Source organism: Echinops telfairi, unplaced genomic scaffold (assembly GCF_000313985.2).
Source record: "Echinops telfairi isolate 266 unplaced genomic scaffold, ASM31398v2 ScPeMD7_443;HRSCAF=831, whole genome shotgun sequence".
Lineage (NCBI taxonomy): Eukaryota > Metazoa > Chordata > Mammalia > Afrosoricida > Tenrecidae > Echinops > Echinops telfairi.
The window spans coordinates 13,942,845-13,958,366 of record NW_022104341.1 but is presented as its reverse complement, the minus strand read 5'-3'; the positions used below and the strand labels follow the sequence as shown (position 1 = coordinate 13,958,366).

The following is a 15,522-nucleotide window of genomic DNA, read 5'->3' as shown; positions in this document are numbered from 1 at the left end:
GTATTTCACAGGTAGAAGCAATTATTACCCTTCTAATTCTCCTTAGAGAAATAAGGCACACATAAGCACTGCTTTCGAACTTGGTGAAATGTGTACGGAAGAATAGACTGAAAACATCTGAGAAAAAATGGATCAAATTGTTTTCTTGACAATAAAATTATATTGCATGCTGAAAATAATCCTTAAAAGTATTTACAGATATAATTGAAATTAAAATGTTAAGGCTGTATGTATCATTTGGTTTATGCTGTGCATAATATATATGCACATGGTGCACATGAGTTCAGAATACTTATGGAAATATTTTGGAAACAATTATTGGAATTTTGTTTCTATTTACATGCTATAAACACTGTACAGATGGCCTTGATAAGACATTTGGAACACACTGAACCGATGAGTAAGTAGCATAATATACAGATAGTATTAGTACTATGTCTTACACTACTATTTGCATTGATCCTTATAACACTATAACATAGAAAATTTTACAGTACTGATGTAAAACAGTTTAGTGTTAAAAGACCACCATAAGCACTATATCTAAGGGAATTTTCCTCAACATTTAATAAAATCAATATTTCAGCTTATACTAGGAAGCTCAATTTCCACAATAAATAATTCATTTTAGGGAGGAATTAAAGTCAAATTTTAAACTAATAAGTGAAACAGAGAACTATTCAGAATCAATAAAAAAATAATAAACATATTTATTTAATTTTAAATTGCTTTAAAAAATTTAAATATACTATGTAACCAACCCTAAGTAAAAATTTAATAAAATTTTGACATTGGTATGTTTCTGAACTTTTCCTTTGTGAAATAATTCTAGTATTTCCCACTTGGTTAATTATAATTACTTGGAATTATAAAATTAGTTAATATAATTTTGAAAGAGTGGTATGCATTAAAATTTGAAAATAATGTGCTCATTCAAGGTACATGTTGTAGTTTCATTAAAAAAGGTAATTGAATTTGCATTAGAAACAAAAATTTAGTTCAAAATTCATTTAAGAAATATAGCTTCAAAATGTATTATCAAAGTGGTTCTAGATAAAAGTTACAGGGTATGAATAAAAATAGTAGTGGTGATTTATTTAAAATTTTTATTTTTATTCTTGTGATGAACGTACTACAATCACTAGCTGAGCATCTTAATTGCATTTAGTTTTGAAAGAATAAACAAAGAACGGAGGCTTTTTTTCTTCCAAAGTGATCTAGAAGTTTGCTATGTGAAGTGTGGTCCATCGGCCAGCAGCACTGTCATCTCCGGGGTCCTTGATAGTAACTTCAATACTCAGAACCGAGATATACCCAATCAAATCCTCTATTTGTGGCATGGTTGTAATTGTATTCAAACCTCCAACATTTTGGCTGGGGGTCAAGCTCATTGGTAACAGGGTGGCACAATGGTTAAAGTGCTTAGATGGTAACCAAAAGGTCAATGATGGGAATCGACTCGCCACTCCTTGGGCAAATGCTGCTTCCGTCTGCTTCTGTAAAGATTGACAGCCTTACAAATCCTACTAGGTAGTTCTACTCGATCCTATAAAATTTCTATGAGTATGAATCCCCTTGAAGGCAGTGGTTCTAATTTATGTAAGAAATGAAATATTATTGCCATCAATTATATTCATTATTGTAGAGGAGTGATTAACTGAATGGTAATTATTTTGTTCTAGCTTAATATACTTTGAAAGAATATTTAATCAGGTCAGATTATATTCTGAAATAATTGATAATATTTATATAAACTATATTAGTAAATGATATAAATTTGAACTTTATATCAATAGAGATTCCATCAATATCAGTACCTATATAAGATTTAAATTAAAAGTATCACTCAAAACATTTGACAATATTAGAAAAACGAAGAAAGAAAAGTAGAAACTATGGTACTTACAGGGGGACCTTTTGGCCCAGGGAATCCAACTGGACCCTGTGGTCCTTGAGGGCCCTGAAAATCAAGAGCATCAAGGAAAGTTAGGAATATGCCTTCCTAGGTATGTCTCCTACATTGCGAGATTGTATGGTAGGCTTCCTGGGCTGCAGAAAGAAGCTGTTACAGTGAATGTGTTGATCAAGCGAGTGGGAAAGCTGAGAGTCTTGGGAAGGAGGAGCAGAGTCATGTGGGAAAGCTGGTATAAGAATCGGGTAAAAGAAAAGGTTGAAGAAACAGTACCAAGGGGCAGTCAGAAATGGCGATAGGCTGGAAAGTAGAGAGATGTCTGACCACCGCAAAGGGAGCTGAGAGCCTTGGACCGATTATCTTGATCCGCTCTTCTCTTTCGAAGTTAGAAGTCAGACAAAACCACATTTTTTTCTTTTACTGTATTGTGAATTAAGTAAGTCAAAGTTTCAATACAACTCTAATAAACATGTATCCTTGTACCTATCTACCAATATGTGTGTCATAACTAGAAACAGACAGTTAAGGTTTACTCATTAATTCTGATTGATTGACACACCAAGGGCTTGTTTTTCCTTTTATAAATTGTTTATTGAAATATTGGTATGTAATATACAAACATATCTTAATATGTGGTTGCATAACATTGAAGCCCATTGTAATATATTAAAAAATAAGTTTAATTTGTCTGACAATCATAAAGATGTTTGAATTTAAATATTTGCAAGATGACAGCATAGAAGTCTGGCTACAAGAATGCATTTTACCAAATAAGCCAAAAATAGAAAAAAAGCTCATGCTTTCTCATCTGTATTTAGCTTTATTTTATACCAATTGAAAATCAATTTACTAAATAGTTTTTCTATTTACTGGAATAGATGTTTTATCTTGATTTGAATTTATATCGATTGTGGTTTAATGGCTACTGGTAGATCACATTTCACTAACATAATGCTACTGTTTGTTCACTGGACAAAATGCATATCAATACAAAAAGCAAGAGGAATGCATTAAAGAGCTCAGGTGTTCCATGCATATTTTAAAAATGTTTTTTTCTTGGGTTTGAGAGTTTAGTTTAGGCCAATAGGCCCTATTCTGTCATTTTAATGATAAAATTACTAAGATATAACCATTTTAACATTTTATTCAAAGAAGAACTTAAAGAACAGGGATCTTTTGAACTTTCACTAGGACTTTGCTGATAATTGTCTAAATCTATTTGCAGATAGAGGTACTTTTTCCATAAATATAACCCATTGCAAAATATTAAGTCTTTGTTTTATGTTCTATGGCTATATCCTACTTACTCTTTCGCCAGGAGGACCTGGGGGGCCATCACCACCTGAAGTACCCTAACACCAGAAAAATAACAGATAAGAAAAATCAGAGTTGATTCATTCTCATAGAACCCTTTGTCTGGGAGAAGTAGCCTGTAACAAAGCCCAGAGTGGAACAAATGCCTACAGTACCTTTGGTCCAGGTTTACCAGTGGGGCCTCTTGCACCTCTTGAACCTCGGGGGCCCTGATTATGAGAACAGATGAGGGCAATAAAAGTAAGGCATAGAATCGAAGTTCATAATTGAAAAAAAATCTTGAATTACTAAATTAAAGTTTTAAAACTTCATTCATCATTTAAAATCACAGCACCCACCGTTGGACCGCGTTGACCCCGAGGGCCTGGCTTGCCAGCTACACCCTGCCAAAGACAGTTCCGGTACTTTCAGTAGGAAGCATGTTACAATAAATATGAAACCAATGCTAACATGTGGCATGCATGCAAGACAATGCATATGAAAGAGTCTAGAACAAGACCATACCCTTGCACCTTTCTCTCCATTAGAACCTGGGAACCCAGGAAATCCAGTGGAACCCTACAATAACAATAAAGATGGCAATAGAGAAAAGTTATTAGTAGTTTTGGTGGAAAGCTTTAATTTTTTTTTGAAAAACAGTGCTCCTGACACAATTGGCAATATGTAAATCAAAAATATGTTGCTTTAAGTTACCACACAAACTTGATTCATATATTTGAAAACAAACTTACCATGAGTTTGGAAATCCTGCAAGCATTGAAAGCAAGGATTGACAAGACATATTTTATTCTTCAACTTTAAAAATAAAATAATTAATAGAATAATTTTCCAATTAGAAATTAGCAACTAATGGGCATTTTAGCTAAAATATGTTTTACTTGTAATTCTATACGTGCTTTAAATTTAAAGAAAAACTTATTTCTCACAAATATGAGAAATAAAATGCTAAAGTAGAAGACTTAGAAAATGTTTATCAGTTTACATTATTGTTTTTTTATTTTTATCATTTTTCAGAAGATACTTGGATGTTCAAAGGTGATGAATTCTTATGAAACATCATATATCTATTAAAATATTATATGTATAATCTCTAAAACAAATATGCAGAATATTTTGATTTTTATCTTTCACAAGATATTACAATATGAATGATAATAATAAAAAGTAAGCAGGATTTTGAAACAGCTCTTTGTCTGTACACCTTTAAAACTTGATCAAATAATTTATACAAAAATTTTCTTCCATCTTCTCTGTTGTTGCTTGAATGTGCTTACACATAGCTACTTGTCTAACTCAGATATCCCAGCATTAACTTTCTAATTCTCAAGACATAAATCAAGATTTATAATTATTATACCATCACTTGTGCGAATTGAGTATATTACTTATCTTCTTTAAGTATACTTTTTCTTCCTTAAAGTGAGAACAATATAGTACTTTGGAATTTGTAAGTTTGGGACAAATGAAGACAGGGTATAACAATTATTATAATATACAGAAATATATAGTAGCTATTGAGCCTTGGGATATGCACATGACAAGTATTTCTTCATTAAGTCAACAATCAACCAAATTTTATAGATGGACTATAATATAATATATAATATAATGTAAAATATAATATAATACCAAATAGCAAAATCCCCCATTGCAGCATGTGCATAGGTCCAGGTTTTTACCTGCTCTAGGAGTACTTTGGTTTATGACTGTTAATCGTTCATCTTAATCAGTATATCACAAAATAGAATAAATTAGGAAGCAAAGTTTAGCTTTCCACAAATGCGATTAAAGAAGATAACAAAAAGTATATGTGAACCTTACGGAATTTATGGTAAAAATAATAACCCAATGTATGCACCACTCAGCTTCTTTCTATAACAGATAACCCAGAACCACAGCGCTAACTATGCGTTCCACAAGAGAACAACTGTGAAGATTAAAAACAAACACGTACTATGAGAAAGGCCTCTAAAAATTAGATTTGGGAAGAACTTAAGAGTTTCTTCCCTTTTTCTGTAGAGAATTAGATAGACTTACATTTGATTGACTATTACTATTACTATGAAATTTTGATAGCTGAGTATAATCCAATTGCCTATCCATTACTTTTATTAAAGTTTATTCAGGAACAAGTCTTCATTGCTGTTCTGAGTAAAATAGATAACTAATTAAATTAATAAAGATACTTCTATAAAACAAACTGTTCTTATGAATTGGTATCATTTATAATAAACAATTTATCACCTGGTTTCTACTTTAAGAAATTGAGAGAAAACAGAAAAAGTGTTTAATCCATTAACTTAATACTTTCTATTATAGTGGCATATTATTTATCTTTTCCTACCTAAGCAATTATCAACAAAATACACAATCCTCACATAAAAGTAATACTTCTTATATAAAAAACAATCAAAGCCCAAAAGGCCCTGATAAAATTGCCTTAGTCAATAAATGTAAAAATCCTGAAATTATGTAAAATTCTGTCTTAAATATAATTAATCCTGTCTTTAAATAGGTTTTACTTGTTGAAATATCTATCATTTTATAATATATATTGTAGCATTTACTTGAATATTTATTATGGTTTATATTACCACTAAGACATGGATAAAGTACAGTATCTTTGTATAATCTTAAACTCCTTCAAGTTAGCAGGCGGATTTCACTTTTAGTACAATAAGTACTTAAATCTAATCAAAATACATCCACATGGGAAAAACTGCAGAGCTATCAGTGATGTTTAATTTCCATCATTTATGTTACAGAACTGAAATACTTAAAAGCTTTTTAATCATAGAAAATTTATTTTTTTAAATTAATATAAAATAAATGAACACAAAAGAGTGAGACAGCATGAAATAGTAAAGGGAAAAAAAGAAAGCCTGACTGTTCTAGGAAGAGGCATTTCCCTTCAGTCCTTCTGTTGTGTTTTGTTAAAAAAGAGAACTTAAAAAATATTATCCAGAGGACTTAGGAAAAATAGAAAAAGACAGAATGTAAAACAAACATGGCAGACTAATGTGCTCCTTAAAGGTATTTATGATTGTTTTTTGTGTTTCGAAATCAGCCAAAAGAACACTACAATTGCAATTCAAACTGGTAATCTGAATTCACAAAATAATCTACGAATCATGTGAACTCTAGGGGCCCACAGTGACTGGCTTCATTTACTTAAAATCTCTGGGATAATTCTAAAGCTTTAGAAGGATAGTAACTAGGAGGCAGGGTAGTAGATCATAGACAAAATGTAAAAGGCAATGGTTTCTAATTGGTGTACTCAAAGTAACTAGAGAAATATGAATGATGCATACTTAGTTTTAAATTCATAAGTGACATGAATTTTATCCTGTTAAGTGTTTCAGATATATTTACCTTATATTAAGCAAGATAATTTGATTGGCAATAACATTTTACTTTTACTCTAAAGCTCCTTTAAACTAGCATGGTTGCCTCTGTTGGGTGACATTGAATTACTTCTGTCTCATAGGGACCCCACATACAACACAGTGAAACCCTGCCAGGCCTGCAGCATCCTCACATTAGACTAACTTAGTGCCATCACACGACAATGAGTGAGTGTACGCACACTCTAACACGTCACATTCGTCAGAAAGCAGACATTTTTACTCCCCACTGAGTCCATGAGACACAGTAAATGTATTTTCAGTGGTATTCGATCCACTAGGACTGGACTCTGTGTACTATAGTTGTCATGCCTGAACTGTTCAAAGTTAGACAACTATCCTAGCTAGCTAATCAGATGATCTCACATATATATAATTAAAAGAATGGCATCTAATATTAATAACCATAATTTACATATGAATTCATTTAGCCATTTTAAGGTACTAGTTAATTCATAACTGTCGTCTTTACACCTTTTTACGGTGAGTTTAAGGGAAACCCTTGAACTATGGGGCCCATGCCTGTGCACAGGTACGCCGGTCCAGCTGGATCAGAGTGAGTGTCATGGACCCCAAAGCTAAGAACCCCAAGGACTTGTGGCATGAGGGGAATGTCCTGCAAAAACCTGCTTTATGTTTTAAAATGCAAACATGTCACTTTACTGTCACAAAAATGTCACATACGCCTGATATAGGCCGTGGTCTTTTCAATTGTTTTATGTGAAAGCTGGAAGACACAAAGAATTGATGCATTTCAACACTAATGAGACTGTAGAAAATAGTGAACACACTACGCGCTGTCAAACGAACAAGAACATCATTCTCAGAAGAAATATGGGGAACACGTTTCTTTTTTTTTTTGGGCGGGGGGCACGTTTCTTAGGAGCCAACCACTCCAGAGTTTTATCCGTAAAAACCAACAATCCATGTATAGAGGTTCCTACCTGGTCCATAAGTGTAGTGTTCTATTCTCAACAGTGTTTTAAATTCTATGCCATTGGCTAAATTAATAGCACCACCAATAGAATTATGTTTTGTCCCAGGAAGATGATTGACAATGCTGCCAAACATAAAATGCTAATGATGTCTTTAACTGGACCAGGGACCTATATAAAATGTAGATATATGAATTTACTGGGGTCTCACACTTAATTTTAGCCCCTATCTGAGAACAATTAATTCTTTTACATGACCATACTTGATGCTCAGCCTCATGAAGAGATCACTGAAAACCTGGGTGCTATAGAAAATTGTAGCATAAAAACTAGATGGTACCTAGTTTTTAGAAAGAATAACATCTAGGGCAGTGGTTCTCAACCTGTGGGTCGCGACCCCTTTGGGGGTCAAAAGACCCTTTCACAGGGGTCACCCAATTTTTAAAAGTAGCATAATTACAATGATGAAGTAGCAACGAAAATAATTGGATGGTTGGGGGGGTCACCACAACATGAGGAACTGTATTAAAGGGTCGCAGCATCAGGAAGGTGGAGAACCACTGATCTAGGGTCTTAAAGTCTTGTCTTTGAACATGCAGCCAGCTCAGTGAAGCATCAACTGGGCCCACACAAAAGAGGCACACTAGCCTGTGAGATCCAAAATATGTGAATGATTAAATCCAAACCCGAAAGGAGGGAATGATATCCGAGTTTAAATTGTGAACACCAGGCTTTTTCAAAGCTGTGGATGACAATGGGAGTGAAAAAAACACTTATTTGCAGGGTCCAGGCATAGATGAGCCTCTGGTGGTTACCCTCTGACAGGAGACCAAGGTGTTGAACGCCCTTGCTATCATGCAGACTGCAGTGTTCTGTTTTGTCTCTGTGTAGCATATTCAGTTTGGGTGGAGCTATTGAGACACTGACTCCATTCATGGGTTCTTGTGGGGCATGGCAGGGGAGGTTGGGTGGCTCTGAGGAGCTGATGACAATGAGTATAAGAAAGATGTAAATGTTCTAAACTTGGGGTGGGGGAGAGTAAATTAAGTCTTTGACTTGCTTACTTAGGACATATTATCAGGAAAGACTAATCAGAGTGTAAAAAATTAAAGTAAAAGGATGTAAACTCTCGATATGGATTGATACATAGTCAAACAATGCACTCAGACATGCCAATGATCACGACAATGGCACATAATCAAGCAGTTATTGTATTCTGTGATTATTAGGAGGCTTCTTTGTTTTTTATTCCTTATTCAGGCTGTCTAAACAGAGGTCTTAATCTTAGCCCATTCTTCGAATGTTTCCTCTCTGTTTGGGGCACATGATGACTTTTGCGCTTCTTGATCTTGTGCCACACCAGGGAGCACCTGGCCAATTCCACTTTTTATCTGTTCCTGAAAATAAGGAAACGGGATCTTTCCTAGGATATGGCACAAGGAAAGTATCCTGTACTGACTATGGTGAGGGGGTTATGCTGGCCATGGGGGATCGGTATCTATAAATAACGCTGATTCCTCTTTCTTTCTCTCTGTACCCCTATTCATTCCTCCTTCCTATACATAAAGCATTATCAAATGTACTGTTAGTGGGTGTGGTTTCTGTATTTTAATTGCCTCAGACAATTCCACAGCAGTTGCCAGACAGAATCATGAGTTGTCAACAAATAGCAATAAATACATACTTGGTGGTTCCAGATCTGCAAGTTGCTCTCAGAGGAAAAGACAGACAGGACTCTCTGCCCCTAGAGAGGTCAGGGCTCAGCTCTGAAACCTAAAAGAGCAGCCCTCTTTTAAGCCATAGGGCCACTATGAGTTGGAATTGACTCAATGGTTTGGCAAAAAATAATTTGAATGCTTAAAGTTTTCATAGCAAACTATAAATAGTCAAAAGTAGGATCTAGAAGGTGTAACAGGCTGAATAATGCTGCCCCAAAATATATGCCCATGTCCAAATCCCTGGAATCTTGGATAGTATTTTGTTTGGAAAAGAATCTTTGCAGATCTAAGTAAACTAATGACCTTGAGATAAGATCTTCTTGGATTATCTGAGTTGGTCCTAAATTCAAAGACAAATGTCTTTTTCAGAAACAAAAGAGAAGACACAGATCCACAGAAAAGGCTGTGTAACCTAGAGACAGAGATTGGGGTTATGAAAGCAACGCCAAGGAATACTTGGACCTGAAGGAGCTCTAAGAGGCGAGGAAGGACTCTCCCCTACACCCTTCAGCAGGAGCACCTTGCCAACACCTTGATCTTAGGTTCCCAGAATACTGGGAAAATAAAATTGTATTAAGCTATCAAGTTTTGGTAATTTGTTACAGCAACAATAGGAAACTCAGGTAAGTTGTTCTGAGGATCGACTCACAGGGCTGAAGGTGCATTATAACTATTTTCTTTAAAATAAATCAAGTTGTAGGTAATTCAAGCCATTGGGGTATGCAAAACAAAATCAGAACCTATTATCTAACACCTGGCATATGTTAGTGTTCTAAGAAATTCTCAGTTGTCCAGCTGCATTATGTCCTCCTTTATACTTTGTCCTAAATACTCCAATCTATCACCACCTAAAACTCTGGGTTTTTTACCCCTCTAGACACCCAGATTCCCTATGATTTTCCTTTGTGAAATTATATTTCCAAGACTCATTATCTCTGCCTATAAGGAAAGCATTGTCATTAAATTTTGAGACAAAATGTTGATAGAATATGAAACTGGTTTACCTTTGGACCTTGTCTTCCTGGATATCCTGGTAGTCCTGGAACGCCAAGTTTCCCCTAAAGTTAGAAATCATCATCATCATCATGTAAATATTCTAAGTTGACAGATATTTAAAAAATTATTTTCATTACTTTTCTGTATGTTAAACTTAATATTTTCAAACTGCAAAGGCAGATTTACAATGTTTAACAAAAACCTTATTCTCATTGTAATTCTTCATTAAAATAGAAAAAAATGTGTATATGAATATGTATCTAATTCCATAAATTGTTGAACATGTCCCATGTTGGATACATTATAGGGCCTCCTGTAAGGAAACCTGACTTAAATTAAACATCCTGACTAAATAAAACACTCAAGCTTTATCAACATTAAAATACAACTTGAAATCACTTGATAGAGCTGGAACTATATTTAGCTAATATTATTGCAAGTAATGTGTCATAAAGTAATTCTGTTTGCAATATAAGGATGTTTACAAAGGGATAGCAAGTAATCTTCAGTTATTTAACTTTACTCAGAGAATAACTAAAGTTTTAGTAACTATAATAAGAAATTCTAAACAAAATTTGGAGCAAAATGTCTTCTTTCATATCTGGATAAAGGAAGTTGAATGAATATACTAAGTGTTGTGGGCTATAGCTAAATAGTGACTTCCTATGAACTGTCAGCATCTATAGATGAGTACTTGAATATGTGACTATTTTGTACAATGGGATTACTTCTCAGGCTGCAAGTGCTAAAATGCATTGTAAATTATAACAGATTTCAAACATGTACACCAAATACCATGAGGTTTAAAATGTTATCCTAACAAAATTAGTTCCCTGCAATTTATTTCACAACAAAGCATGAATGGCATCATGCAGTTAGATGGAGCATCAAATAAATTATTAAATGAATAAATTGAAAAATGTGGAAGTTTATTGTCTATTTTCTTTAAGATATTTATAAAACACACTTCAGATATAAAACATCAGTTGTTAAAATTTTAAACATTAGCAGGCATTTGGTATTTTATTCCTGGAGCATATTTGAATAAAACAGATGAAAAAACAATCAAATTATGGTATCCAGCCTTAAAATCTGAGCAGTACTTCATAAGCAAAAATAATTATTTCGCTGGATGAAGTAAAGGAAGAAATGAAGAACATACTTTCTTTATGACTGTGTTATAGATTGAACCAGAGTTATATGATTCAAGATCAACACTGCATAGGTTAGCAGTACTCAGATGGCAAATATGCAAACAAGTCCTAGGAAGCATATGCATAATGATGTCCCTTTAGGTGCTTTATGCTCTCAAAGCTTGTTTTATGCCATCAATTTCAAAGTTAATGAGACGCCCTAATTTAGATCACAAAGTTATTTATGTTCTTTGTTAATTACTACATAAGGATGCATACTTCTATTTTTTTTCCTTTCGTTTTTCGGGTTCATTTAAAAAAATCCAGACAGGAAATTTATTTGCATTCTCAATACAGTGGAATCTAACTTTAGTATTTCAGTTAAGACAGGAATGCAATTTTTAAAAAATGGAGAATCTTACGTTAGTAAACTTTTCTTTTCACTGCCTAAGCACCCTGACATGGTCACTAAGGGTTAAGAGTTACTTTACTTCAAATACTTTGTCACTTACCCTGGTTTCTGTGAAAACAAGAACAACTCTTAGAGTTATTGGGATATTTGGGCTACTTGTGCGGATTTGTATTGAATAGGAACCAGTCTGGAATAAACCTGAATAGACTGACATATACAAATCCAGATGGGGCTTTCTGCAGGAAAGAACCCTGAAATGAGAGCTTTCAGAGTAGAGAGATGCCCTCTGCTTCAGAACCCTTTCCACATGCATTCAAGTACTTCTGATTGTTGCTCCCAAGTTTCTCCTGGGTTGTAATCTACTAGTCCTGCCTGTTTGTATCCTGTTCCTGAACTGTATCCTTTACCTCAGTAAACCTCATAACTCTAAGTACAGTTGTGATAGGTAGGTTTATTGTGCCAACCAGGCCAATCGCCACATGCGGGATTAATAAGGTCACAGTTTAATTGAAGGGCAAAGAGATAAATGGCTCGGCAAGCCTCCCCTTTCTGTCTCTTGCTCGCTGATGATCAGACCTGTGTGCGGCTGCCTTAGCTAGTTTTCTGCCTCAACTTGTGAGCTGCACTACCTTTGGGACACCCAACCTGTGGAATGTGTCACTACAGTTTGAGGTTCCTTCCAGACCTGCTTTGCCACACTACTAGTGTAAACATCACTTGAGCTAGGGACTGTCGGACCCTGTCAGCTGGCTGACTGTTGGTGACCTGCTCTGCTTTTTGCTGTCTGTGGCCAGACTGCCTGTATTACTCTACAGAAGACTCAGCTGTCTGCTTCCTTGACTTGCACCCAGCAGCCCTCATGAGTTAAAGGACTTCCAGTATATTAACTGTCTCATGGAAGTGAGTTGAACTGAGCACGCTTTACTTCTCTGTGGACTAATTAGCTCTTTATTTCTTCATGTTGTGTATATCTATACATATATATAAATATATATACATATAAATATAAATACATATATATATATATAAAATCATAAGTGTCCTGGTTTTGTTTCTCTAGAGAACCCTATCTAACACAACAGTCAATGAGTTCTGTGTGGCATTTTCGTAAATCACCAAACTCTGTAGAGAAATAGACTGCTGTGTGGAAGGGAGCAGCAATGTAGAAGTTGAAAAACTGAGCTATAATGACCTCAGTTTTTAATGATTCTTATTCATTCCAATTGAACAGTAGAAATTGGAAATATTGTACTGTAGAAAAACTGCTACATCAAAAGATATAAATGACATAAGGGCTTTTTCTATCTGTTTAGTCACAATTTGACCCAAAGGCTGCATCAATGGGCTCACACATAAGAACACTTCTGAGCGGGCACAAGAGGAGACACTGTTTGTTCTGTGGTATATGGGGTCACGGTGAGATGGAACTGACTTGAGGACACCTAACAACAGTCATAATTTATATATTTATGAAATAAAAAATGTTGTGGAAAATTGAAATAAATGATTAAGCTATCATCTTTATTTCTCCACGTGAGATCCACCAAGGTCAAACCTTTTTGAAAGTGATGGTCCTTAAGTCCATCCCCAAAGAAGCAAGGGTCTTGAGAATGGAACCAACCATGTCAATGCTGCCCTTTTCTCATGATTAAATGGAGAAAAACCGAGGTGCTCTTTAGAAGAGGAAACATCAACATTTTCACAAGTAGCCAATTACGACTGTAAGGAGGATTCCAAATGCTTTCCCCTTAAATGTCTCCCCACATTGGCCTTGTTTGCTAAGTGGAATGAGCAGAAGCACTGTCTGATGGAGAAGGGTTTTCTTGTTAGGATTTCCCAGGTGTTTTTCTGTGAAAGACTTGGCTACCTTTTTCAAACATTCTCATAATAAGCAAACATTATCATCCGTTTGGGCTTCCCAAAAGTCCACCATCAAAATGCCATGAGCATCACACAAGCTGTTGCCTTGACCTTTGTCTTTTACTCGTCCTCCTGGAAGTCATTGCTCTGTCTTCAGAATCATCCTGGTAAAGTCATGATTCCTTTCCTATTAAAAGTCTTGCAATAAAATGTCAAGGTCTTGGTCCCAGTTGTGTAAAATTCCCTTTGAAAATTCTGCTCTTATAAGCAGCTGATTTGGGTGGAAGTATTTTGGTACCTATGGAATAGAATATTTGCTAATCTTTAATGTTTCAGTCCAAATTGTGCAAGATGAGCTAGTTGATATGATTACCATGCTGGCTACTATTTCATAACTTTTCTGCTAAGAACTGTTAATAGTTATCATTTTTTAATTAGAATCCAAACAAGATTAATTCTTTTTCTCAAATGATACAGATGGGTTGCCACTGTGAGCTTCCTCTAAAACATCATCTCTTACCTTCTTAAAACAAGCTATCCATTAATGACCTGCTAATATTTTTGGAGCATTGACCCCATACAATTTACATAAAGTATTAATTATTTCACCATTATTTTACCGAAACTTCACCCTAATTTGAGTATTTGTTCTTGCTTAAGTTTTAGCAGAATTAGGTTGCTCTAATTGGAGCTCTTTTCAAACATACGTCTTATCCTTAGTACCTCAAATTAGATTCTGCTTATGCATGTTCTAGAAAGTTAATGAGTTCATTGTGATGTAGAAATGTTGAAATCCATGCATAGTTCTTCATAATCTACATTTTCCATGAACTTTTTGAAAATCCCTCATATTTTTCTATGGTAAGGAAGGAAATTGATTACATTTTTTTTAATAACCTGATGTTTCTTTCCTTTGTGAAATAATGGCATGCTTACACTTAAGACTTTGTGTGAAGAGACATATATGAAAGAAAGGAAATTGTTAGAAATATGCTGCCAAAAGATATTATTATTTATATTTTTGCTTTATTACACAAAATAAAATATTACTTGTCATAGAGTTTCCTTTAAAAAGTAACTTCATAGTATAATATAAAGGTTTATCATGTCATTGAAAAGACACTATAGAATAAATTAATGTTATTATCTATATTGCATTTATGTGTAATATACCTGTTGTATAATGTTTTTGCCACAAAATATTTAGATATGGCTCTCAATAAAGGCAATTGTGTAATTATCTGGTCAACTCGAAATGAAAACAAAAGCATAGACCCTTGAGGTTACAACTAAGGATCATTTCTTTTAAAATCACTGCCTCTGTAGAATTGCATCCTTCTGTGGGAAACAAAGCCAAAATATACATAGTGGCTTGATTTGAAGTGAGAGGGAACTTCAAAAAGTTTGTGGAAAGAGTGGAATTAGAAGGCAATGGAATTTAGTCAACAACTTTTTGAAGCCCCATCATATTTGTCATAAACCAATACACAAAACTGTCTTTCCTTGATTTATTCATCACCTGTCAATCATCACCCTCAAATTCTCAACAAGCAATCTTGGAAAGTCCATAAATAGCACAATCATTTAAAACATTTGGTTGTTAAGCACGAGGTTAGAAGTTCAAGTCTGTTTGAACCAAGGTGTCACGGACTAAAGGCCTGGTGACTTAATTAAAAAAAAAAAGGTAGTTGACAATTCTATAGAGCACAGTTCCACTCTGACACACATGGATAACCAGGATCAAGTAGATGATAACCAATTAATATTTTAATGTTTTAGAACTTTAAGAGGGACTGACCATGTATGGTCAAGGAGATCAGAGGGGAGGTACAACTTTT

General features: G+C 34.5%; 1 protein-coding gene across 1 annotated transcript in view; it reads right to left on the bottom strand.

Moving 5' to 3' along the window:
• The window catches only part of COL11A1 (collagen type XI alpha 1 chain), a 227,649-nt gene that overhangs the window by 97,818 nt on the left and 114,309 nt on the right, over positions 1–15,522 (bottom strand). Inside the window, exons 30-35 of the mRNA XM_004699558.2 lie at positions 10,288–10,341; positions 3,731–3,784; positions 3,565–3,609; positions 3,382–3,435; positions 3,220–3,264; positions 1,907–1,960 (exon numbers count right to left, since the gene is read on the bottom strand). Coding sequence (XP_004699615.1) covers positions 1,907–1,960; positions 3,220–3,264; positions 3,382–3,435; positions 3,565–3,609; positions 3,731–3,784; positions 10,288–10,341 — 306 coding nt within the window. The remainder of the gene's footprint in view (positions 1–1,906; positions 1,961–3,219; positions 3,265–3,381; positions 3,436–3,564; positions 3,610–3,730; positions 3,785–10,287; positions 10,342–15,522) is intronic.